Genomic DNA, 24,586 nt, shown 5'->3' with positions numbered 1-24,586 from the left:
AAACACAGCACACTTTCTCTTTCTCATGTCTGTATGTCCTCCTGCTTTCAGATTTATCACTTGACACTTAAAGGGCAGCTGGTGATGATCTGAGGGTTTTAAATGTAAAGTATAAAAACCAAAGACATGAAATATATGTGAATAATGAAATAATTTTTACAGCGTTCCCACACCTTAGTTAACTTCAAATTCAATGACCTTTCAAGGACTTTCCAGGTCCAAAACCCTCAAATTCAATGACTAAATGGGGTTACATTGTGTTACCTTTTAAGATACATTGTTACAGTTCCCTTTCGAGGGAACTCGCGCTGCGTCACTGCGGTGACACTTTGGGAATGCTTCCAAGTGTATCTGAATGTGTATATCAAATTCAACCAATGGTGAGCCTTAACGACAAAGATAGGGTGACGCGGGAGCCAGAAAGTATATCGCTATCTATAATATGGCCAAAGACGGCGTTACAGGGACACAGGAAGTATGGCAAGGGAGACGCAGCGCCTCGTTCCCTTCTCAGGGAAAAACAGTTACATACGTAACCCGAGAGGTTTTCATGTCTGAAACACAACTATGCAAAAAAGCATTTTGGTATGAATCAACATTCATACAGAAGATATGAGCATTTAAAGCGAACAGTTTAGCACGTGTGCTTAAAAAGTCTAGAATTTTTATGATATTATCCTACACTACACAGGGAATAATGTTGATTTTTTCCAGAAAACTTTTTGCATAAAATAGATTCAAGCACTTTGAATGACCTGTATCTATGTATGTATATTTCAAAAACTTTCAACCAGATTTAAACTTTCAAGGATTTCAAGGACCCATGGGAACCCTGTTATTAACCAAATGATTTATATGATAGAACACAACACAAGCAATTATTTAATAGCATCAAGAGGTTAATATAATTAATACAAACTTTTCATCAATATAATTGTTGTTCCCAAAAATAAATATTTATTATTAATTTAATAATACATTTTGGATACATTTTAATTTTAATCGTAGTCTTCTATCACATCTAGTGCATGACGGGAAAAGCTTTTATTTTATTTTTTTTAAAACAAACCTGCTTCAGACTTTAGTAAATGTAAGGCGAGAAATTGAATGGTGGGTTAGTATTTAAAAAAAGGTTTTAACATTTCTGTCGTTAGGACAGCTTTTGCTGTTTATGGGAGAACAGTTTTTCTGAGGGAGAAGCAGCTCCAGAGCAGCTAATTGAATTACTTAAATGTTTTAATGAAATTTGCTAAGTTAATTTGATTTTCAGAAGAAGGGTCTGTGCCAGAACATCAACAGCATCCATCGGTGTTGCTATCACAAAAACTAAGTTTTAACAGCATTACCTGACATGAGTAACATCGCAGTGTTGAGAATTAGACGGTGTGGCGGCGCCCCCTAGCGGACTCATAGATGTGAGGAATTGCGTCTATCACAATCATGTGACTAAGACCCGGAAGCGCAAATAATTCAAGATGTCGCATCGAAGAATTACGTACGGATGATTTTTCGTTCTCTCTCTCGTCTATAAATAAAAATCAACATGCAAAATTACGAAAAGAAACCTGTGGGCTCAATGGACGGAACTGCTCCTGATTTTAGAGGGTAAGTGAATTTATATGATGTATACAGTTTAGACTGCACGTGACACCCTATCAAAAATCAGCCTAACCAAGGACACAAAACTATCATGACATAAATAAATACATAAACAAATTAAAAAATATATACATCGTCTGCTTATGAAATATTTCTTTACTACATATCCATAACGGGTCTGCTCTTGTGAGTGAGTGAATCTATATGAATGAATTGGATTTCCCAAGTATGATCAACAGTCAAAGATATAAATTACCGCTGCTCTGTCGTAGACAAAAGATTGTTGATTACGTTTGTTTATCACGTACAATTCCTGAAAACACATTAGGCACCATCACCACAGAAATTATAATAGATTTCATTCTTGTAATGGAAACTGTATTGGCTTTAATGGAACCTATCTTTTGTGTCTCTCTACTGGTAATATGTTGGGTTCTTGCAAAGAGGAACCAAAAGAACATGGTTATGGTTCATAATGGCATTTGTTAATGGAAACCATTAGAGTTTGTATTGTTTCTACAGCTAAGTGATTAATTTGTCTTTCTCTGTCTCTCTTCCCTTCTTCTCCAGGAATGATGGCTCACTCGTATCTGTTCTAAAGACACTGCTGTTTTTCACTATTTTGATGATAACTCTACCCATCGGACTGTATTTTGCATCAAAGTCTTTTCTATTTGAAGGTATATGCTACCACCAACTGATCAACCAAAGACTAAATCACTCAATACAATTAGACACATATTACTATGTAGTGTAATGTAATGTCATTTGTTTTATTAACTCATAACTTTTCTTCTTAACAGGCTTTCTGGGTTACTCCAACAATGACAGCTATTTCTATGCCGCCATTGTTGCTGTTCTTGCAGTACACGTGGTTCTGGCACTCTTTGTTTACGTCGCGTGGAATGAGGGATCCCGCCAATGGAGAGAAGGAAAGCAGGATTAAACTAGAAGGAACAAGCAGAGAGACCCATTCACCTACATATACATATCACAATATAATTGAGTAACAGCATATTTGTGTATATGTGTGTGTACTTTTTACCTAAATGTCTCAGCCGGTCCGAGAGTAGATGCCAGATTGCCTCTTTATCCCATGAAATAGTTGAGGTCACTTTCGGCCATGGAGGAGGTTGTATGAAAAGGTGTTCAAGAAGATATTTTGTGTTTTTGTGCATGGTTGATACAGGACAGCGGAGCTTAAACAAACCTATTGTCTTATGGTTGTTCATTGTTACTGCTGTGTCTTTAGCTGCCCATATGTAGACTCCCTAATGAATACAAATGTAAAATTAAAATTGATTGTTTAGTGATATTACACAATTATGAGCTGCAATGTCTTCACAGCTACCCAAAAACCTTAGACATCAAAGAACTGAAATGAAAATGTCTAGCTTCCTGTAGGATTTCAATGTCTCCCCTTTAAAGTCATAATGTGGTTATAATAAGTAGAACGTTGGTTAAAATCAGTGTGTGTAAAGTTCATAAGTCTGATCATTTCATGTTTTTTTTATTTATCCATTTAATTAGTACAATTCTTAAAGCCCAAAAAGTAATATAATTTTCTGATTTATTAATATTGTTTAAAATAACATGTGTTGAGTTATTTTGCCTGTGATTATCGATCAATGTAGACAATAAATTAATGCTCTATATCTTCCAAACAATTTGTTCTTTTGTTTTTTACACACACACACACACACACACGCAAACATACATACACATGTTTATATCTTACTAATTTACATTTCACATGTATACATTTAGCAGACACTTTTTAAACACAAATCTTACTTTCTAATTACAAATGCAATAATTTATACTATATTTAATATTAAATACTATATTTGAAGTACGTACTAAATGTATTGCATATCAAATGCTGTCGAGAGTAATGTATTCTAACTTTATGTGAGACTGGTTTGGTCAACAATAAACAGGATGCTGCCAGAAAAAACAACACAATATTATATTAGACAGTAAGTAACAGTAATTACATAATTTTTTTCAATCATTTTAGATAACATTTTGGAAGACCTCCGAGTTGATTTGGTGAATGGTCTGACCAAAGCTGTCATTAAGGATTTGGTGGATGATCTTCGTAAAGAGAAAGTATTAAACAAAAACGAGACTGTCTGAAGTAATATTGCAAAAGATCAAAACCCGATCTAATCAAGCTCGTGACCTGATTGACAGCGTGAAAGTGAAGGGAAAGCGAGTGAAATAATAGTTTTCCAATTGGAAAAACGCGACAAAACTCTTTACGACAAATTGAAACTTGTCTGCCTTTTACAAGCTCTGAAGAGGGAAGAAGCGCCCTCTAGTGGACAACATGTGACGCCAAGTCAGAACTATATAATTTATAAACATCATTAACAAATGGCAGCAATTATGTTTGAATTAAATTGTTTTGTTATAAAAACAACTATATTTTAAAGAACTATTCTTTTTTTCAAGATTTTATATTTCATGTAAATTTGAGAGATACATTTTTCATAATAATAACAATAATATGCAGACAAATTTAAAGGGTAAAATGGTGGAGTGGATTATTTATTATTGCCATTTTTTTCAGGTGAACAAAAATCTTCTAATGAAGCGGAACAAGCTACTGCCAAACATTATAATGTTACAACTTTTAATTCTTAAACATCTACTACAAACATTCAAATAATAAACATTTAAGAGCTTACAATTTGAATGACATCTGCTCTTCTGTTCTAGAAGGATAAATACAAAATGGAAAGTAATCCACGTGGACTTTGTGTAATAATTAATAATGAGAACTTCAAAAACCCCGAAAAGTATCCTGCGGGATCCACAGTAAATAATATTAGAAAGGAAACTATAATAATTTTAGAGTTTCAGTGTTTGTTTACATAAACAGTTGTGTTCAAAACAATAGCAGTGTAATAATAAAAGTCAAAAAGCCCTAAAACAATTATAGAATTTATTTATAAATCTATATATATATATAAGTCTTGTTTTTTTAAAGGAAGCAAAGAAAAATTATAATATCTGTAAAAAAAATAACAGTGTCAACATTTTTCTCTTTAAAAACGTATAAACTTAAGACATTTTCCTTAAGATTTAACTTTACTTAAAACTATTACATTTAACATTAACATATTTATTGCATTACCCTTGTTGTTAATAACGGCTGTGCATCTGTGTTGCATCAAGTCGACTTCTGGCACCTACACTGTAAAAAATACTTTGCTGCCTTAAACATTTTTTGTTGAATCAACTTGTATTTACAAGTAATTTCAACTAACTATTATTTATCTTGAGTTGAGATGATTTTTTATAACTACAGGTGAGTTGTTATAACGTATAAAATTAAGTTGACTTTTCTCAACTATATTTTATAAGTTGTGACAACTCATCTCTGTTGACATAACTTGTAATCATCATGTCTTGAATCATTTGCTTCCCTTTTTTCTTAATAAAGAACAAAAAGAAGCAATTTTTTTAAGTAAACTTCACACTTTTATTATTTTAATCACACCGCTTTTAATGAATTAGTCAATTACTCAGAACAAGTGTGGATATCATTATTAATGGGTCTATTGTTTTTCCATTACACTATACATCTGTAAGTAAATAATTAAACAATGCAGAATTATTACTACTACTAATAAGGTTTATCAGGTTACTGATGTTGTAGCCTACTGCTATTTTATTTTTTGAACACTCTCATTTTCAGAGTTCCTGAGGTTAGACACATGATTTATCTTATATTCAGGTAGCAGTTTTGGTATGATATGGTTCTATGCAAAGAGTTTTGTGGTGTGATCTATACATTTTTTTTATTATTCAATAAAAGCAAATAGAAAATAAATTACCATTACCAAGAAAAATTACCATTGCAGGGTCGGTCTACTTAGAAGAATGATACCTCCAGCTGTTACCTTCATTTAAGAAGTCATGAAGAACTGCTTTGCATGATGTCTTTTTATTTACACTCATGTTTAAGACAATGATAAAACCAATAGAAATACTGGCTTGAGATCCGTCTCGAGTTTAATCACACAAATTATCATTTTCTTGATCATTTGTAAAATCTATTATTTTAAAACACATTTTACAAATATAAAATATTGGTAATATTGGACAAACACCACTGGGTAAAAAAATCACCCAAATGGTTGTTATAAAGAGTGTATAAATTTGTTTCCATTTTTTGTTTTTTATTGTGATTTTAAATTTCTTTTATTTTTACTGTTATGTTTATGTACCTTTTTCTCTCTTTAATTTTTCTTCTCTTTGAAATGATTTATTTCTACGTAAAACATTTTTTATTACCTGTATGAAATATGCTAGGTATATAAATAAACTTGCATTGCCTTGCTCTATCTCTTCCAGTGGTGACAAAAATAAACAGTCAGTTAAATACAAATATAAAATACATGAAATATTAAATGTATTAAGCCTACTCTCTAAAACAGGGGTGTCAAACTCAAGGCCCGCGGGCCAAATCCGGCCCGCCCCCTCATTTCATCTGGCCCGCCAGAGCTTACAAATTATGTTAATTATGTGGCCCGCGTGAGTTTACAGATTATTTTATTGTTATTATAAGTTTTATTTTTGCAGGTTATTTCATACATTGATTTTTTTAACAGCCACCAAAACTAATTTTTGTCCCGCCAAAGTCTTTTTGTAATGTAATTATAGTGATAATGTTGATGATTGCATGAGAGAGAACGAGCAATGCTCCGCACGCGCACACTGCTAGAGTGGCCGTGTCTTAATGCGAAGGCTGCAGCGTCCGGAGGTCGCATTTCCAAGCTGCATACGTCACCAAGACTGTCTTGTTTCAATATATTAACAATTATAAAGTTAAATATTATTCTTTGTTTATAGTAAATAGTTGTAATATGCGTATGACTTGTGAAGTAATGGTCAGTTAACTTAAATAAACCAGGCTTGATGACGCTGCATATGCGACCTCCGCAGGCTGCAGCCTTTGAATTTAGAAGCAGACAGTATCTGTTCGTTCTTTCTCTCCCTCTCGCGCACGCTCACGCGGATCCAGCGAGAAAATGTTTTCCGTCTCGTTTACAGAAATGTTTCGCGATGTCCAGCTGGGATTAGTTTACAACGCGTCTATTCCCGCTAAACACGCAAACTAATGACTCATCTGAACCGATAACTTTTAATAAACGATTGAAACTACTGATCTGTAGCCTAACGTACAACACTGAACTCATGAGACGTCAGTCAATCAGACAAAGCCAGGTAAAAAAAATCACAGCTTTTTTGCAAAGAGGGCAAGAAATGAAAAGCAAGAGTATATGTGTCTAATAAATGCATATTGTGGTGGAGATTGTAAAACAGATTAGTATCTTAAAATGCCTCTCATTTTCTGACCTGCACAATGCAGGATAACATAACATTTTGAGTGTACTCACATACAACATGTATTTTTGTAACCACAAATATTTTTAAAATAATCTGTAGAATAGTTGTACTCTATACACTTTGTCATTATTTGCCTGGGCTTCTACTTTCAAAGCTAGGTATTAATTGAGTTATTAACAAAACCAATAGTAAGCAAATGCAGAGAAAATTATGCAATGTACAGTAATAAAAGAGTTGATACATTCATACAGTCGTTCAAATACAACCGGCCCTTTCAGAGCAACCGTAATGCTGATGTGGCCCGGGATGAAATTGAGTTTGACACCCCTGCTCTAAAAAATGCTTGGTTATTTTAAACCCAGCTTTGGGGCAAAAAGGGAGAAGCCCAGCAGTTGGGTTACATGGGTAACCCAGAAAAATGTTTATGTTCAGTGGGTCAAAACAAACATTTTGGGTTGAAACAACCCAGCATAGGTCGCATAATAACCCAACGGGCTAGGTCCATCCCTTGGCAACTCTGGGTTGAAAATAACCCAGCGTTTTTTAGAGTGTACTGTCAATTTTTGACATTAGAGAATGACATCAGTAGCCTGGGTGCCAGCCGATCTTAGCCCCGCCCACAACATTTTGAGAAACGGGAAGATCAAATTCTGACTAGAATTGAGTATGACAACGTCAGGCTATGACATCAGTGTACTCCAGAGCCCATTCAGATCATGAATAGAGATTCTCACACAAATTGCTAACTCAATGCAAGCCACTGAAATGATAAATGAAGCAATTTTAGATAGATGGCATATTTCAGTATAAACTGTATTGCATAAACAAAAAAGGCTTGAATGATGTCAATCTTACAATTAAAATAGCAACATGTGTCAAGTTGCAATCCACTCCACAAGCTTTATTTTTTTAAAGTGTTTAAGACATAAAATTGTAAAATTGGCATTTGGATAGATTCTTGTGGTGTTGTCATATCAGTACAGCATGTAATAAATGATACGAAGGAACGATAGCTTTAATAGAGCTGCTAAATGAGACTGAGCCAGAAAACAAGAGACTATGAAACACAGAATGAGCTAAATGTTGGGTAGACAACAAACCAGAGAAATATCCATTCGGAAATATTGAGAGCATGTCTAGGTAAAAGAGCAATAATGGAAACCCATCCACCAAGGCCAGCCACATTCCCCCCATTCCACCTTCTTTCCTCACACTGAAAACCAGCACTTCATGGCCTTTATAACATCCTGAACCCTATCTTATCTGGATTATCTGTACCAGCATTGGGTCAAAAAGGGACGATCCCAACCGTTGGGTTCGTTGGGTTAAATTAAACGCAGAAAATGTTTATTTTGACCCCCAAAAAAACAACCCAGCATAGGTTAAACTACAAGCCAAGGGGCTGGGCCCGCAGTTGTATGAATTTATTGCAAGAAGATTTGAAGCTTAAGGGCAAATGGTTTCTGCATCGTATTAAGAGATTATTTTGTCAAACCCCTCTATGTGTTAAGATAGTTTTTGTACTGCTAAAACTTTAAACAATACATCTCTAATGAAAGTGACGTAATGGCCAATGTATGGTGACCATACTTAGAAAGTGACTTCTGCATTTAACCCAGTGAGTAAACACACACACACACACACACACACACACACACACACACGCACACACACAGCAATTGGAGAAAGATGCTATGCCTAAGGGCACCACAGTCGCCCATATGCTTTTGTCATAATGAAACCTGAGGTTTTTTGTCAAACAGGAAAGCTGTTACAAAGCATTTTCTCGGTTGTAAGGTTGTGAGTCAAAGGGTCATGAAAAGTGTTGTGGTTTTGCATGTTGGTTTGAATCTCACTGTGCCCTTGAGTAGCACACTTAATCCCAGGTTTTCTCTAGGGAGATTGTCTCTTATAAGCTTAAGTGGAAAAAAACTATTTCAAAATAGAGAGAATCCTTTAAAAAAATGTTATGCAAAAAAAGATCACACAAAAGTGAGAAAGACTGTTGAAACATTGTGTGAATACAAAACAGAGATCTTACTGAGGATACAGCAGCTCTTGCTCCACAGCAGGGAGGCTATTACACATAAATAGGACATGGATGGCTGTTATCCAACTGTTTCTTAGACATAGTAGTCCTGACCTGAAATCAGCACATGATAGAACCACTACCAGTCTCTATATTACTGTTTCACCCATAGTTTTCACCGCACCGGCACCACCCACTCAAACACTTAGGGATGACGTAAATTTCATACATTTGTGCGTCATGATTACAATTTTTAATCCGTCTGTGCAGGTTTATCTATGAGCATGCACATCTGCTCAAGTTTATGGGTGGGTATGTGTTTAAATCTTTCCCTATTATTCTCTGTGAGTCAGCCCGTTGTGTAAACACACATGCAGGTGAGAGGGTGCTTAATCCTCCCTATTTCGTGTGTGTACATTCAAAGTTAATGTAGCCCTCTAAAATCAAACAATGTGTGACCTCATCAAGAGGTCTTGACCAGTACTACAGATTTAATGAACGTACACAAAAATGCAACCGCCAGTCTCAAGTCTTTGAAATATAGCTTTTAGGTCCAACTAATTTAAAGTTTACCACGTTTACCTCATGCATATGGAATCATACTTAATTTAATCGGCCAATGCATTTTTGGTGGATTGAACGATTTAAATAGTTGCATTTTATACATAAGTCGCTTCTTAAAAATTAAGATTAAGATGTACAGGATGGCTGAGCTCGGTCAGTTTTTTGGTTCACAGACCAGAGGACGGAAGAGCAAGGAAGCATCAAGTCTTGAGAAGCACCCATAGTAAGCTATATTTAACGTGTACTGTCCCTTGCTTACTTCATGTGGGTTGATGTCTGATGCAGACATGTATAAAAAAAGAGCACTTTTTTTAAAAATAGGCTCATTTTCCAGCTCCCATAGAGTTAAACATTTGATTTTTACAGTTTTGAAATCTATTCAGCTGATCTCCGGGTCTTGGTGTACCACTTTTAGCATAGCTTAGCATAATCCATTGAATCTGATTAGACCATTAGCATTGCGCTAAAGAATAACCAAACAGTTTTGATAGTTTTCCTATTTAAAACTTCTGTAGTTACATCGTTTACTAAGGCTGAAGGAAAATTAAAAGTTGCGATTTTCTAGGCTGGTATGGCTAGGAACTATACTCTTATTCCGGCATAACAATCAAGGACTTTGCTGCCGTAACATGGCTGAAGGAGGCGCAATGATATTACGCAGTGCCTGAAAGTAGTCCCCTTGGTAACTTTCAATAGCAAGGGACAATTTTCAAGATTTTCCCTTTAAAAGTAGTGGATAAACAGAATTTCAATTCCTGGCTACAGATCAGTTTGGTACACCGCTGCATCAGCATAAGAGCATTACACAGTGGATGGGTTTCATTTGACATTATATTATAATTAGGTTATATTATTGAATTACAAAACCCAGTGCTCAGATTAAGGGTTGTGTTCACTTTAAAGGGAAAAAACACTGGCAAAGATGTGAGTGTTTTGGATAGAAAGTGATCCAGACAGTGTCAAATATTTTTGGTGAAAGTATAAGTCCCGTCTTAACCCACTGAACCAGAATCCCCTAAGTTGCCATGGACACAGCTTGGGCTCACATCCTGTATTTTGATTGTGCAGTTGTAACTAAGGGTGATTCACCCACTAGCGACCATTGCCATGGAGACTGGGTTCTCACATTATCTTGGAATTTTTCTGAGCAGTCACTTCAAGTTCAGTCTGGGAGACAGAAAATGACAGAGATGGGGAAAAAAGAAAATTCCTATAACCTAACCCGCCGAAGCGAATTTAAGACATGTTTATCTAATTCGTCTGTGTGTGTGTGTGTGTGCAGCAGAACCATCTATGCTTAGCATTCATCAGTGACTCCATTTTATAATGTACACCTATTGTATTGCATTACTTCTGTTGCTTCTATACAATGTCATGCAATGATGCATTTATTTGGCTGCAGCGCCATGGCAGAGTATGGATCACCAGTGTGGTTTATCCCTTTGGTTTACAGCTGACTGTCCTTCACCAGTACGCGTTTATTGACCAAGCACCGTGGAGTGAACCGTCGGCAGATGGCAATCACTAGTGACCTACATACAGACCACAGCAGCACGAGCCAATTAACACACCGCCCTCCTGTCGATGTGCCCGCAGTCGGACATCATACTTATAAGAAAATCGTTTCACTTTTAAGAATTAGCTTAAGTTTGCGTACATTACCACACAAGCAATACATGTAAATAAACTTTCCGTGTTAGTGTATTATTACAAAGAAAGTAGCCAGTGACATACTTTTAGGTGAGTAAAATTTGCATATTGTAAATTGCACACCGTGCAATATATATTTTTTTAAATACTGCATGAAACATGAACGTGAAAAACATGTATATCTCAAATAGGAATTGATAAAATAACAGTGTCAAAGAGGCCAGAACAGTGTGCGGTGCGTAAATCTAGCTGGGTGTTACGTACCTATGACGCTAATTTTCAGTTCATTTAGCAAAAGTAATTCACAGCCACGAACTTTTATGAAACAATTGTGCTTACATAACCAACAAAACTCCCACGTAATTTGGGAGCGTGCAACTTCTGTTGTGTATTAATTCATCGTTCACCCTAATGAAATGTTTCAGTAAGATAGGCGTCCTGTTTTTGTAAACCACGCGCCCCTTTATCACCACGTGAAGAACCGGGCTTCATGAGACGCGACGTCCTTAATTCTCCGCCGATGACATTCTCTGGCAGCTTGTCAAACCGTTTGAGAACAGAGCGAAGTGAGACCGGGCGAGCACGCGCGGCGAGTGTGCGTGCGGGCCCCCCGCCCCTCCGCCTACTGTGGCGAATCCATGCTCGCTCCGCACCGTGCGGCCACGCCCCTTCGCTCCTTTTAAGGTGTGACGACGGCGGATGACGTTAAGAGTGAGGTGTGTGCGTTGGAAAATGAACATCAGTGAATGAAAAAAAGCGCTTTGGAAGTCACTCATTGCCCGCAGAAACGGTGCCGGTTATGTAACTCGATTTCGTGTGTAAAGCACGGGGGGAAAGCCGACGGTGTGCTTCGTTGCTGAAGATTCTTAACAACTTTTCTATTGAAGTCGGGTTTTCACGTCGGTCTCGGGTTAGGTGAGTACAACAGTTTGTTTCTTGGTTAGTTTGTGAAATAAGGGCACACAAGAAGTGTGTCACTGTGTTAAAGGCGCCCGGTGCTGCTGCCCGTTTACATGAAAGAGAAACCGGCAAGATGGTATGGATAGTTTGAGCCGTCAATTAAAGTTGCAGCATTTGGGACTTTTAATAGTTCATGTCACTTCAGTAAAACGAGTTAATCTGATTTTTATGGTAAGAAGTTAGTTATGTTGTTCACACTGTGATGATGTAACGATGATGTTTGGAGTCTTAACCGATAAAGACAGTTTGGTAAGCCTGTACTTTGTTCTGTACTTTGCAAATGATGCTGTCTGGTAAGCATGAGACATATGGTGGGGCAGGTTGTGCAGTGCGTGAGTTTACGCATACTCATTCATTGGCCGAGTTTGACGTCTGTGATTATTTACACTGGAGGTCTAATTCTTTGTTTTTTAAATTTTCTATTTATTTATTTAAACCATAACCACCACAGATAATGCTCTGATTGAACAAAGTCGACACCTTAATTGAAAATTCAACGTAATAACCCACTGAAATAAACTCGCTTAAAAGATTGCTAGTTATGTAACGCATGACTTGAGAATTATGAGCCGGTGGGAGTGACGTCATGCCCTAAATTTCAGATGTGTCCACGAGCTCTAGTCGTCGCTCTGTTACTCGTTCAGATTTTCCATATTTGCTTATCTGATCATATTTTACGTGTCACAGTCTGCGTCTTATTTATATGGACATTTTGTTTGGAGTAATCTTTTAATGCTTGCAAATAGGCGTAGTTATTATCAATCAGTGGTCTAGAATATAAGTGACTTGCTGAATTGTGTAATGAAGACTTCATTGTAGAGGTATTCTGCGAGGATTATATTTACACCGATCAGCCTCTCCGTGACGCGCGTGAGCTACATATGTCTGCGCGTGGCGGAGCACGAGCACAAGGCTGGTATGAGCGCGCAATCTGAAGTGCTTAGGTTTTACGCCTGAGCATCTGGCAGCTCACAATTTCTAAACTTTTCTTATTTTTACATCTATTGAATGAATACAAATTGCAATACATCGCTTAAAAATATAAAGATGAACTTTAAATGGATAGTTCACCCCAAAATGAAAACTCTATCATTTACTCACTCTCATGTTGTAAACCTACCTGTTTAAATTTCTTTGTTCTGATGAACATGAAGGAGGATAGTTTAAGGAATGTTTCCAACCAAACCGGAAAAATAATACTATGGAAGTGAATGAATGGGGCTCACGAACAGGATGTGTTTATGTCATTGCAAAGCTTTCAAAAAAGTTTTATAACATATAAATATATATATGTCCTCATAGCAGAAAAACATGAAATAGAAGTCCCAAAACCTACAATTTTACATGCTTGTGCTCACTTAAAAGAGATGAATATGTTAAATTATGGACAAATATATTGTAAATTTTCTATGACGCTTGTTAAATAAGAACATTAGAAGAACTGAACTTGCTGAAGACTGGTGATGACTGGATCAATAGTTGTGAGCAATTGGACTGTCACATGCATTCAATAAGACATTGATCTTTCAAAACTTTGCTTTTTAAAAACAAACTTCAGAAAGTTTTTACTTTTATATCTTGTTATTAGCTGATCCTGTGGTTTTAAGTTGCTAATTTGCTCATTAATGCCAATATTCCTTACCCAATGAGCTAAAGCAGGTGTGTTTTAGATCAATGGTTCTCAAACGGGGGGCCGCGAGATGGTGCCAGGGGGGCCCCAGTTTTATGTCATTTTATAAAATACATTAATTTATCATGAATTCTGTGTAATTAAACCTAAAAAAAATAAGGCTACTAACCAACAGCACTACTTTGTATAATTTAATATGTTTTGTTTAATTCAAATAATAAGTTTTAGAGCACATTTGTCATACATTTTCTTTGGGGGGCCGCAAAGGACGACACCGTACACAAGGAGGGCCGCACACTGAAAAAGTTTGAGAACCACTGTTTTAGATGACTAAAGGCATTCGTCTATGCTTCCTTATCTCTTGCACTAGCTTTCTCTTTCTCACTGTCTCTTTTGCTATCTATTAATATGGTCAACTTTTGCTCTCTTTCATGTCCGCTGTGTTATGATTTGAATACAGGCATACTCTGTGTGGGCAGCTTACTTGCCTTGTTTTGATCAAAATGTTAAATGATTCTGAACGAAGATTCTCATTAGTAGAAAACCCACACACAATGACTCACAGACAAAAAAAGCGGAAACCTGGTTGGGTGGGGGCTGGGACAGTCAGGTACATCCCCCTGGGTGTGAGTATGTGTGTTAGGTAACAGATGACACAGTGGCCACTGCTGGGCCGTTACAGAGCGTTCGCACTGGAAACTGGGTTACTAGGGCACGGCCTGCAAGCTTCGCCCTAGCACGCAGGCAGGCATGTCATCGTGACTCGCCAGGCATAAATGGCAGTGAGCCATTGCTCTGCTTGCGTAGGCAAAAGAGAAGCAATGGCCCTTTAAATGTTCTCCGAGTAAATGTTCATTCGTGAGCATTCAGTAGGCTACACATCTACCGCAATGAGCATAAAGCTGAGTAGAATGATGGTGGATAAAAATTAAAGAGAATGAGCTAAAAAAGACAATCAATCACTTTCACTTTCAGTCATTTGTAAGACAAGGGTTTTATCTGATAATGTTGGTCGGACAAATTGTTAATTGTCAGTTATTGATTGACTTGTTGTTCCTTTTTTAACATCTGTATGTACAGGCATTGACTTCTAACTAGTAGATTTGGAAGTTGTATGAACCCAATGAATCAATAAAAACAGACCTGTTTCCTGAACTCATGCCCATGTTGAGATAGGCCAGCTGGTTGAAAAACTCACAGATGTCTGTACTGGGATAAATTTCAGCTTAGGGTTGTGAAATATAGTTTGATGGCAGTACTGTTCTTTTAAGGCTTTTTTTCATTTTATTTAAAGAATTTTATTGCTATGTACTGAAGCGTATTGCTCGTGTGACGTAAATGTGACCACAACACAACACTGCTATTAACTGCACATTTTGTTATGCCTAAATGTATTACTTTGTTGCATACTGGCATATTTAACTTTTTTATTTGTTATCATTTTTTCCAATACAAATAATTGTCCCATTATCATTATCGGTGTTTATTAAATGCTTTGTCTGTCAAATCAGCCAGCAAATCAGTTTTTTCATGGTTCATTTAGGGTTAGACTTGAGGTTTCTTTATTATAAGTAGATGGTTAATGGTATCTGCTCTCCTTCTGAGAAGATTCCTAACACACTTGTCATCCACACAGAATTTAATTTCAACAGCACTTTTATTTTAAAGCAAATTTGTATAAAAGCAATATGTTTAGGGTTAGGGTTAAACTGCGTCTCCCTTGCCATACTTCCTGCGTCCCTGTAACGCTGTCTTTGGCAATATTTCAGATAGCGATATACTTCCTGGCACCCGTGTCACCCTGTCTTTGTCGTTAAGGCTCACCATTGGTTGAATTTGATATACACATTTAGACACACTTGGAAGCATTCCCAAAGTGTCACCGCAGTGACGCAACGCGAGTTCCCTTGAAAGGGAACTGTAACAATGTATCTTAAAAGGTAACACGTCACAATGTAACCTTGCTCTCACTTGAAATGTGTCCCCACATTTAGTCCTTGAATTTGAGGGTATTTGACCTGGAAAGTCCTTGAAAGGTCCTTGAATTTGAAGTTAACTAAAACCTGGTCGCTTTGGCTAAAAGTGTCTGCCAAACACAATAATGTCACATTTTACTCCCTGCTGGGAGTACAAAATGTATAGTTTAATTTTACTGTGATTTCCCTTTCATTTTGATCAACAACTCACTCAAGAAAGCTCCTCTCCTGGATGTCGTCTTCTTATATTCATGTCTTTGGAAGATCAATTTTTGCTAATGTCCTATGTGATTGATTGATTGATTTTGTTGGTTTGTAAATGCATACAAATCTGAATCTTTTTTTCTAAAATATAGGATGCACATAGACAGAAACCTCTGGATAGATGTTTTCATAACAACTTGCATTTCATTATGTTGTCTCTGTTTCATGGCTTACTTACCAGATTTAAAAAAATATTGTTTTAAACTTACTTCAGTGGTTTAGGATGTTATATTATCAAACACACATTTTATACTTTGGCTTTGTTTTGCTTTGAGATCAGCTTGTTTATTGGCATAATAAACGAGACATAAAAGTTAAAAGCTGTGCCTCAAACTACTTTGAAAATTCTGCTACACAGCAACGTTCAGTAATGATCATACATTTCTTTGATGATGTGAAAGCTTGTGAATGATCATGCCTTCAGCTGCAGGGTTAAAGAGTCAGACTGTTACTGCTGTGCTCATTAGTTACATTATGTTTGTGTGTTTGACCCAAATTTGGCCATATAATTTCCGCCACCAATGTTAAAGGAATAATTCTATAGTTCTCATGATGATAAGAGATATAAGACACACAAGAACCAATGGGATTCAGCGTTTACGTCGTGGCACCTTTTTTAAACTTACAGAGATGATTTGTATCTGATCAACAATTCATTGATCACCAAATAATCTCAAAATATTAAGAACTTTTTCTCACAAACATATTGTTTTGCCTTTAGGAAAAGTGATTTTATCTGTTGATACCGATTAAAGGCACATCTACCGTTTAAACATAAGCTTTTAAATACACAAATGTACTGAAGATAAAATTACAGTACATCTCCGATAGTAAAATCTAGTGAGAATGGGTTAGTTTAAAAATACATTTGTGTATTGAGTGTGGGTATATTATTTTGAAGCTCTCCCAGCATCTGCGTCACAGCGAAAATGGGGTTATTTGAACTGCTCATTGAAAAGGCATTGCGATTATCATGTGAGTGTTACATCCAGCAAATGAATAAAGCCATGAGTATGTGCTGGAGAACTCTCTGGAAAGATATTGAAGGTTTAATGGACTCATGGGCCATTGGTAAAAGTCAGAGGGCTTTTCACTCATCTAAGTCTCTGAACAAACTGTATAGGCCAGAGCACAGAAGCAGAACAGAATGTGATATCTGCAGAAATCAAAGTTTGTGCTAATTTGTGAAGTGAAACTAAAGCTGTTGATCTGACTCAGAACATGAGACCCAGAATTTGTTCTTATTTAATCACATTTGCTGCTCACCAAGCTGTTGGAAAACAAACTGTGGGAATTCATTGGGGAGACTGTGATTTGTGTGCTTCGACTGCTATGTAACCGTAGGTCTGCAATAAATCCTAAAGCATAAATCTGTCGGTTATGCTGTTATAAGAGTCAAATAATTTGGATAATGTCTAACCATCTAGACTCACCATATAAGCATCTTCACAAATGTGACCCTGCACCACAAAACCAGTCGTAAGTCGCATAAGTATATTTGTAGAAAAAGACAAAAATACATCGGATGGGTCAAAATGATACATTTTTCTTTTATGCCAAAAATCATTAGTATATAATGTATATGTACATTTTCTACCATGAATATATAAAAACGTAATTTTTGTGACGTTTTCTCAATATTTAGATTTTTTCACTCTCCGATTCTGGATTTTTTAAATCGTTTTAAATCTCGGCCGAATATTGTCCTGTCCTTACAAACCATACATCAATGAAAAGTAAGGATGCACCGTTAGGATTTTTTGGGCCGATACAGATTTAAACAGACAACTTCTGGCCGATACCGATATTAAACACTTGTATACAATACTATACAGTTGGTCTATTAGCTACTTTATTTCTGCATCAAATTATTTTTACTGAACATGGATTGGATCTGATTAACATTCAACTGACCAACATAATAAGAGAGGCACAAATTAAGCTAAAACAAATATAATAAGACAGCATGACAACCTTCCAAGGTGGTTTTTGATATTCAGCATTTATTTTATTAACAACATAAACTAATTTTTTACATATAATGGATTTCTTTATGCAGTTAAGTAATAAACAATCGGCATCGGCCTTTCTCGTGCTATTGCCGATATGCCGATGGTTTCAAATTCATCAAAAATCGGCCGATTAATATCGGCGGCCGATACATCGGTGCATCACTAATGGAAAGCTTTTTTATTTACCTTTTGGATGATGTATAAATCTCAATTTCAAAGAAATTACCCTTACGATTTTGTGGTTCAGGGTCACAAATGTCCATATTCTGTTCCACTTACCCTTTAATTAAAATGTATTTTTTTCTCTCATGTTATTCCAAACTCATATGACAGTGATCTGGAGATCATAAATGAGGATTTTAGGCATAATATTAATCATTTGGCCATTTATATGGCAATTTTGCACATTTGGTGTGTGAAGATGTCCGATTTGATGTTAATGACTCCAAACAGCATTGCTCAAAGAGAATTAAGAACTCTACAGGATGGCAAGATATTCAGTCTTGCTCTAAACCTGCTATAAAGCTATCATATGCCATCTCCAGATGTCTCCAAGTCAAATGAACTATTTATGCCTCTGTTTCTTTATAATGTATTCTGCTAAATGTCCGCCACATGTAGGAACTATTTTTGTAACCCTAACCTGCCACTTGCTAAATTCAAATTTAATCAAATCCTTTTAAAGCCCAACCATACATCAAAATTGAAATCCAAGTCAGACTTCAGAGCTCTATCTCGAGATGGGAAGTTTCCACTTGTGCCATTGTAGATGGTTCTTGGACAGATAAGTCTCTCCGAGAGGAGATTTAATGGCCGTAGAAGGTCTCGCGGGGCAGAAGCAGCTGTACTGTTGCCTCATGATTACGTTAAGGGAGTGGAAGTATGCTGCACATGACTGCAGAGAGAATGTCTGGTATTTGTGTCGCTCTCTGTAACCTTCTAATGGTGTCATATGCAATGTTCAGTGTACAATTATATAATCGGTCACGCAGACGTCATTCTCTACTCAAATACTTTCTCTCTCTGTCTCTGCCTTTCTTTCTTTTTTCTACTTATGATCCATCCGGCTTGCCCTCCCTCAACTGTCTTTTTGCTTTTAATAGTTTTCCCTGTATGGGTGAATGCTCTTTTCCTTTTGTTCTTCTGACTTACAAATGCATATGTGGATTTGCTTGGGATGTTTGTCCAAAAGATGCATTTAATAAACTTTGTCATATGATAAATTAGCGGACTGATGATGTGTAATGCAGAGTAGAAAGAGAAACAGATCTATCAGCTGATATTGAATGTTGTACCTAATCACAGCTAAGTACTTATTATAATACATTAAAAACATATGTTCAGTGTGTACACTATTAAAAATGGTGGTTATACATTAATAGGGATACATTTATATACATTTGCATTTAGCAGACGCTTTTAGATACTTACAGAAGTTAGGAAAACAGCTAAATGAAAGCATGACACATTAAGTGCTGTACAAAGTCTATTTCAGCTTACAATGCCTTAGAAGATTAGGTTAGTTTTACAAAGAAAAGTTTAGTTAAAGGGATAATTCACCCAAAATTGAAAATTCTGTCATCATTTACTCATTCTCATGTTGTTACAAACTTGTGTAAATTTTATTGTTCTGATGAACACAAAGGAAGATATTTTGAGAAATGTTTGTAACCAAACCGTTCGGGGAACCCATTTACTTCCATAGTATTCTTTTTACTATGGAAGTGAATGGGGTCCACAAAGGGTTTGGTTACAAATATTTCTTCCTTTGTGTTTATAAGAACAAAAAAATTATACAGGTTTGTAACAACATGAGGGTGAGTAAATGATGACAGAATTTTCAATTTTGGGTGAACTATTCCTTTAATGGTTCCTAAACAAACCATTTCTTTCTAACCTTATAAAGATCCCTTTTTTCCATTACTGAGAAGAAACCTTTGTGCAACTTTATAGAACCACAGCCTGACAAAGATCCTCTTAGGAACCTTTATTTTTGTATAAATGTATGTGATTATAACCCAAATGTGTATGTGCATAAATGAAAGAAATGAGTTTTTTAGGATAAGACATTAATCCATTCTGTTCAGGCCTGCGTTAGGTCTTTATTTATCCAGTTTTCTAGGTTAGTTCTATTTTTAACTCTGCTTAGAACATCAGAGTCTGTTCAGGTTAAAACTATTCCTGTCCAGGCCAGGCTTAATTCCATTACAGTTCATTTGTTTTGTGGGGTGGTGGTGCTGTAGTGGTTGAAAGTTTAAGCAATTTTGCATGTTCAGTTCATGAGTTGCCTTCTGCAAATGGTGTCTAATCATCACGGTGTACGTAAGCAGCATACTAAAGCAAAACCACAGACTTTTTCAGATTATCAGATTTTTTAAGTGGTCAGTGACATGCTGCACTCTCTGAAAAATGTCTGAAATGACTGTAATCCTCCATGACATTTTGCCACTTTTAAGCATAATGTTTTCTTACATTTCTCATATATGTACATCAGTCAAAAAGGCTTTATTTAAAAAGCTTTTAACAACAACCATGCCATGAGCACACACTCTTAGAATTAAAGGTACAAAAGTTGTCACTGGGGCAGTACAAAAAGTACACTTTTGTACCTAAAAGGTGCATATTGGTCCCTCCAGAGGTACACATTAGGGCCTTTCGCACTGCGGGAACCTTTTCATAGTATTTGTGGGACTACCTGCTTTTTAGCGTGTTCGAACCTAAATACTGGTACCTTAAAAAGACATTCCACTTATTTTGAAAATATGCTCATTTTCTAGCTCCCCTAGAGTTAAACATTTGATTACTGTTTTGAAATCTATTCAGCTGATCTCTGGGTCTAGCGCTAGCACTTTTAGCATAGCTTAGCACAATCCATTGAATCTGATTAGACCATTAGCATATCGCTAAAAAATAACCAAAGAGTTTCGATTTTTTTCCTATTTAATACTTTACTCTTCCGTAGTTACATCGTGTACTAAGACCTACGGCTGCAGCCATGTTACAGCAGCTTTAGTTAAAGGTACATATCAGTACCAAAATGGTACATATTAGGACCTTGTTAAAAGGTACCGTCCCATTGACAACTTTTGTAACTTTAATTCTGAGAGTGTATGCTCATGGCTTGGTTGTTTTAATAGCTTTAAAATAAAGCCGTTTTGAAAGAATGAAAAAAATATTTTGCTTGAAAGTGGCAAAATGTCACGCAGGATAACAACCCACACCTATGAAAACAGAACACTCCTTAAATAAAAAATGTGCCTGTTGTGCCATAGAAAAGGGAGTCTGGAACACATCCTTAGGTGTTGCTGGAGAACCCTGGGAGAACATTGGTTTTGTTGGCGTTTACAGTTAAAGCCCCTGCACCTTTTGTCTCAAAATGTAATGTGCCCTTTTTCAGTAATAGTTAATAATAATTATTATTATTATTAATATACTTATTATAATAAATAACTATGTGTATATATGCAATAGTAATACAAAAAAATTATATAATTTTTTTTGGCGGAAGCATTAGCATAGGTGGAGCGGTAGGTTTTCTTTGCAGCAGTACGCAGCAGTCGGCGTGAAAATACATTTATCCTACATGCTGCAACTGTAAAGATTATGGCAGCATGCAAGTTATATTTCAGAGGCTTTCTCAGAATGTCTTTCAATTTGTTTTTATTTAAGGCCAATCTACATCCTCGTGTTATTAGTTTGGAGAAATTCATCTAGTGAAATGAAATCTAAGACAATGTCCAACTCTAAATTGTAAGGGATTTGTATCTTTGATTTGGTAATGCTTTACATGAAGGTTTGAAATTAATATTAACTAATAAATTAAGTGCAGTTCATTATTAGGTTTGTGTTAACATGTTGTTAACCTCTGTCAGCGCCAATAGCCCTGTGGTTTGTGCGCCGACATAAAGCGTCAGTGCGCTCGCGGCGACCCAAAGTTCGATTCCCGTCTCTGTGGTCCTTTGCCGGTCCTGCTCCCCTATCTCCACCCAACACTTTCCTGTCAACTCTCTACTACCACACTATCCAAAATAAAGGCATAAAAGCCATAAATATATATAAAACATTTTCAACGATCATGGGCAGGAAAAGATCTTCATAGAACTTTTGAAGTGTTTCATGCATCCTACTCCTTTGCCAAAAGCAATGTGCAGGAAACACTATAAGGGCGTAAAAGACTATGGGATTGAGTCTGTTTTTTACTCTCTTTCTCAACTTCTTACAATATATGCAACATTAACGTTAATATGGGTAGGTTTTTAAAAAAATACAAAATTTAGAGCAAAAAGCTGAGATAATTGCATTTTTGTAACAGACTTTTGTAGAGATCAGATTCAGAGTGATGATCAAAACATACACTCCGTTTGTACTGTTGAGTGAATGCTTCAGTGTTTCATAAATTGTGTAAGAGCACCACCTAGTGGATAATAGCATAAATATGGATTGCCGTATTGGCAGGGAAGCGTTTCTCTTAATTGAGGAGATAAATCGTCAATGGCGGGAAGGCGTTAAATACAGGTGATTTTTTTTATAAATAATTCCATTTAAAATCTGTAAAAAAAATACATTTGATTGTTATTTGATGTAATCATTTTTTTTACCTTTTTAGTCCGCCCCTGCCCCTGTGCACGTCACAGTTCAGATCATTGTTTTGGTTTCAGAAATATCAAAGCAGGTGGTCATGTTAGAGCTGACTGTCCCCTGGGAAGATCAGATTGAGAAGGAAACAGACAAATATTCTAAGCTGGTGCTTGGATGTCGTCAGCAGGGGTGAAGTACCCAATGTGGGCCACTTGAAGTAGGCTGCATAGGATTTGTAGCAAGGTCTATTCTCTATTATGCTTCAAAGGAGCGCTGGAGAAAAGCCATCCTATCCACCACATAGGCTGCTGAAAAGATGGTCCAGCATGTTACATTCAAAACATTATTGAAATGTCTGGATTTCCCATTTGTTGATCGGAAGCTACACCAAGCCCACCCAGACAATGCATCGAAAGGCAGGCGAGAAGAAAATGTTTGTTCAGTGCACCTTTACTTCAGGCTAAATGTGCTCCAGTCAGCCATATAAACAGCTCTGTGTGACATTGGCTTGTAAGTGAGCGTGGCACAAAAGAAACCATTACTCAAACAGCACCATTTGGAGCACAGTTGAAGTTTGCCAAAAAACATAGTAGTGACCCAGTTGCGATGTGGGAAAAGATTTCGTGGTTAGATGAGAGACAACATATTTCAAAGGATCTATCACTACTCATCATCTTACGAAATGCCATTTCTACAGTGACTGATTGTGGTAGCTGGTAAACTGGGCATATTTGATCAAATGGAAATATTACCAAAATACACTTAAATACCTGAAATTTAATATCATGTTGTGTAACGTTAATAATTAATTTATGAGTGTTTTTTAAAGTTTTACCCAACAATGATTTGTAATTCAGTGATATGGCTGAGAAAGGGTCAAGTTGCAAGTAATTGTAAAAAATAAGATTATTAAAGGGGACAGGGAATGAAAAACCATTTTTACCTTGTCTTTGTTGAATAATGGTAGTCTACCAGCATTCACAAACATACAAAAAGTGCTAAACATGCTAAACATCTCAGTCTCATAGAAATTCCTCTTTTAGAAATGTCATCCAGAAACGGCCCAATCTGAAAAACTGATGCTTATGACATCACAGGCATCTAACTGCCCCTCCACTTTAAAATAATTGGCTACATTTTTGAGTGGCAGCAAAGTCAGCCAATCAGTAATGAGATTGCAAGTTAAGCCAGTAGGGGGAGCCAAATAGGTGCAAAACCACTTGTTTAAAATCCCCCACCCTAAAAGAGCTATCTGAGAGAGGTTTTTAGGAAACTTCCAAGGGATTACAGACCCAAACAAAAACTTTTTTGTCTACATGTCACATTACAGAACAAGGATAAATACCCCGTTCAATCATTCTATGTCACGTTTAAGAAAATTTTAAATGCTTGTGCAATATGTGTTTTCATGTTTGTTTGTGTGTCTTGGGAGACCAGTGTGAAATAGGGTTGTCACGGTTCTCCAAATCCTCGATTCGATTACATTTTCGATTCTAAGGCCACGGTTGGATTCTTGATTGTTTAACTTTTTTTTGTGAAAGCATGCACAAAAAAATGCTATGCCATTTTTAGACTATACTTTTATGAAATATAATATTTGACCTTGAACCCGGAGATGCCCTGCCATGTTAGTTGTGCTGCCAGTGGAAAAATATGGTACACGCACATACCTGATAAAACGAAACTTCCTGTCAGCTGAACATCTGTCAGTACTTGCAGATTAAAAACACGCTTTTATTACTGTCAGACGAGATTGTGAGACTATACCCCAATAAGTCATGTTTAAATGCTGTTTTCATGACTCTTAAGCAACTGAAATAAGTTATCGTGAAACTTAAACAGATCTCAGTTCAGAGAAACGACCGTTCCTTTCACAGATGCCGTTCTGCTGTGCATGGTCTATTCTGATTGAGTTCAGGTAAAGGTGGGAGGTGCTTGCTGTTTTTTTGTTTCCCATGTAAAG

General features: G+C 36.5%; 3 protein-coding genes across 3 annotated transcripts in view; all 3 read left to right on the top strand.

The window, feature by feature from the left end:
- Positions 1-1,441: 1,441 nt before the first annotated feature.
- On the top strand, positions 1,442-3,264 carry vma21 (vacuolar ATPase assembly factor VMA21). The gene is made up of 3 exons (XM_065250558.2): positions 1,442-1,605; positions 2,170-2,279; positions 2,403-3,264. The coding sequence occupies exons 1-3, from the start codon at positions 1,544-1,546 to the stop codon at positions 2,543-2,545; spliced, it is 315 nt and encodes a 104-aa protein (XP_065106630.1). The 5' UTR covers positions 1,442-1,543; the 3' UTR covers positions 2,546-3,264.
- A 351-nt stretch (positions 3,265-3,615) lies between these two features.
- casp22 (caspase 22, apoptosis-related cysteine peptidase) lies at positions 3,616-22,816 on the top strand (the record flags this gene model as incomplete). Its single annotated transcript, XM_073814806.1, is given in 5 exon segments — positions 3,616-3,735; positions 3,737-3,809; positions 3,812-3,933; positions 4,324-4,422; positions 22,652-22,816. Coding segments are annotated over 5 exon segments (579 nt in total), but the record flags the coding sequence as incomplete, so codon positions are not given.
- The window catches only part of npas2 (neuronal PAS domain protein 2), a 60,158-nt gene continuing 47,507 nt past the window's right edge, over positions 11,936-24,586 (top strand). Inside the window, exon 1 of the mRNA XM_065250555.2 lies at positions 11,936-12,118. The gene's annotated coding sequence lies outside the window, so the exon portion shown is untranslated. The remainder of the gene's footprint in view (positions 12,119-24,586) is intronic.

Source organism: Paramisgurnus dabryanus, chromosome 5 (assembly GCF_030506205.2).
Source record: "Paramisgurnus dabryanus chromosome 5, PD_genome_1.1, whole genome shotgun sequence".
Lineage (NCBI taxonomy): Eukaryota > Metazoa > Chordata > Actinopteri > Cypriniformes > Cobitidae > Paramisgurnus > Paramisgurnus dabryanus.
This window is presented reverse-complemented; position numbering and strand designations above follow the sequence as displayed.

Coding starts and splice junctions, on each gene's coding strand:
- vma21 (XM_065250558.2), top strand. CDS start 1,544: ATGCAAAATTACGAAAAGAAACCTGTGGGCTCAATGGACGGAACTGCT. Junction 1,606..2,169: donor ACTGCTCCTGATTTTAGAGG/GTAAGTGAATTT, acceptor CTTCTTCTCCAG/GAATGATGGCTCACTCGTAT. Junction 2,280..2,402: donor AAAGTCTTTTCTATTTGAAG/GTATATGCTACC, acceptor TCTTCTTAACAG/GCTTTCTGGGTTACTCCAAC.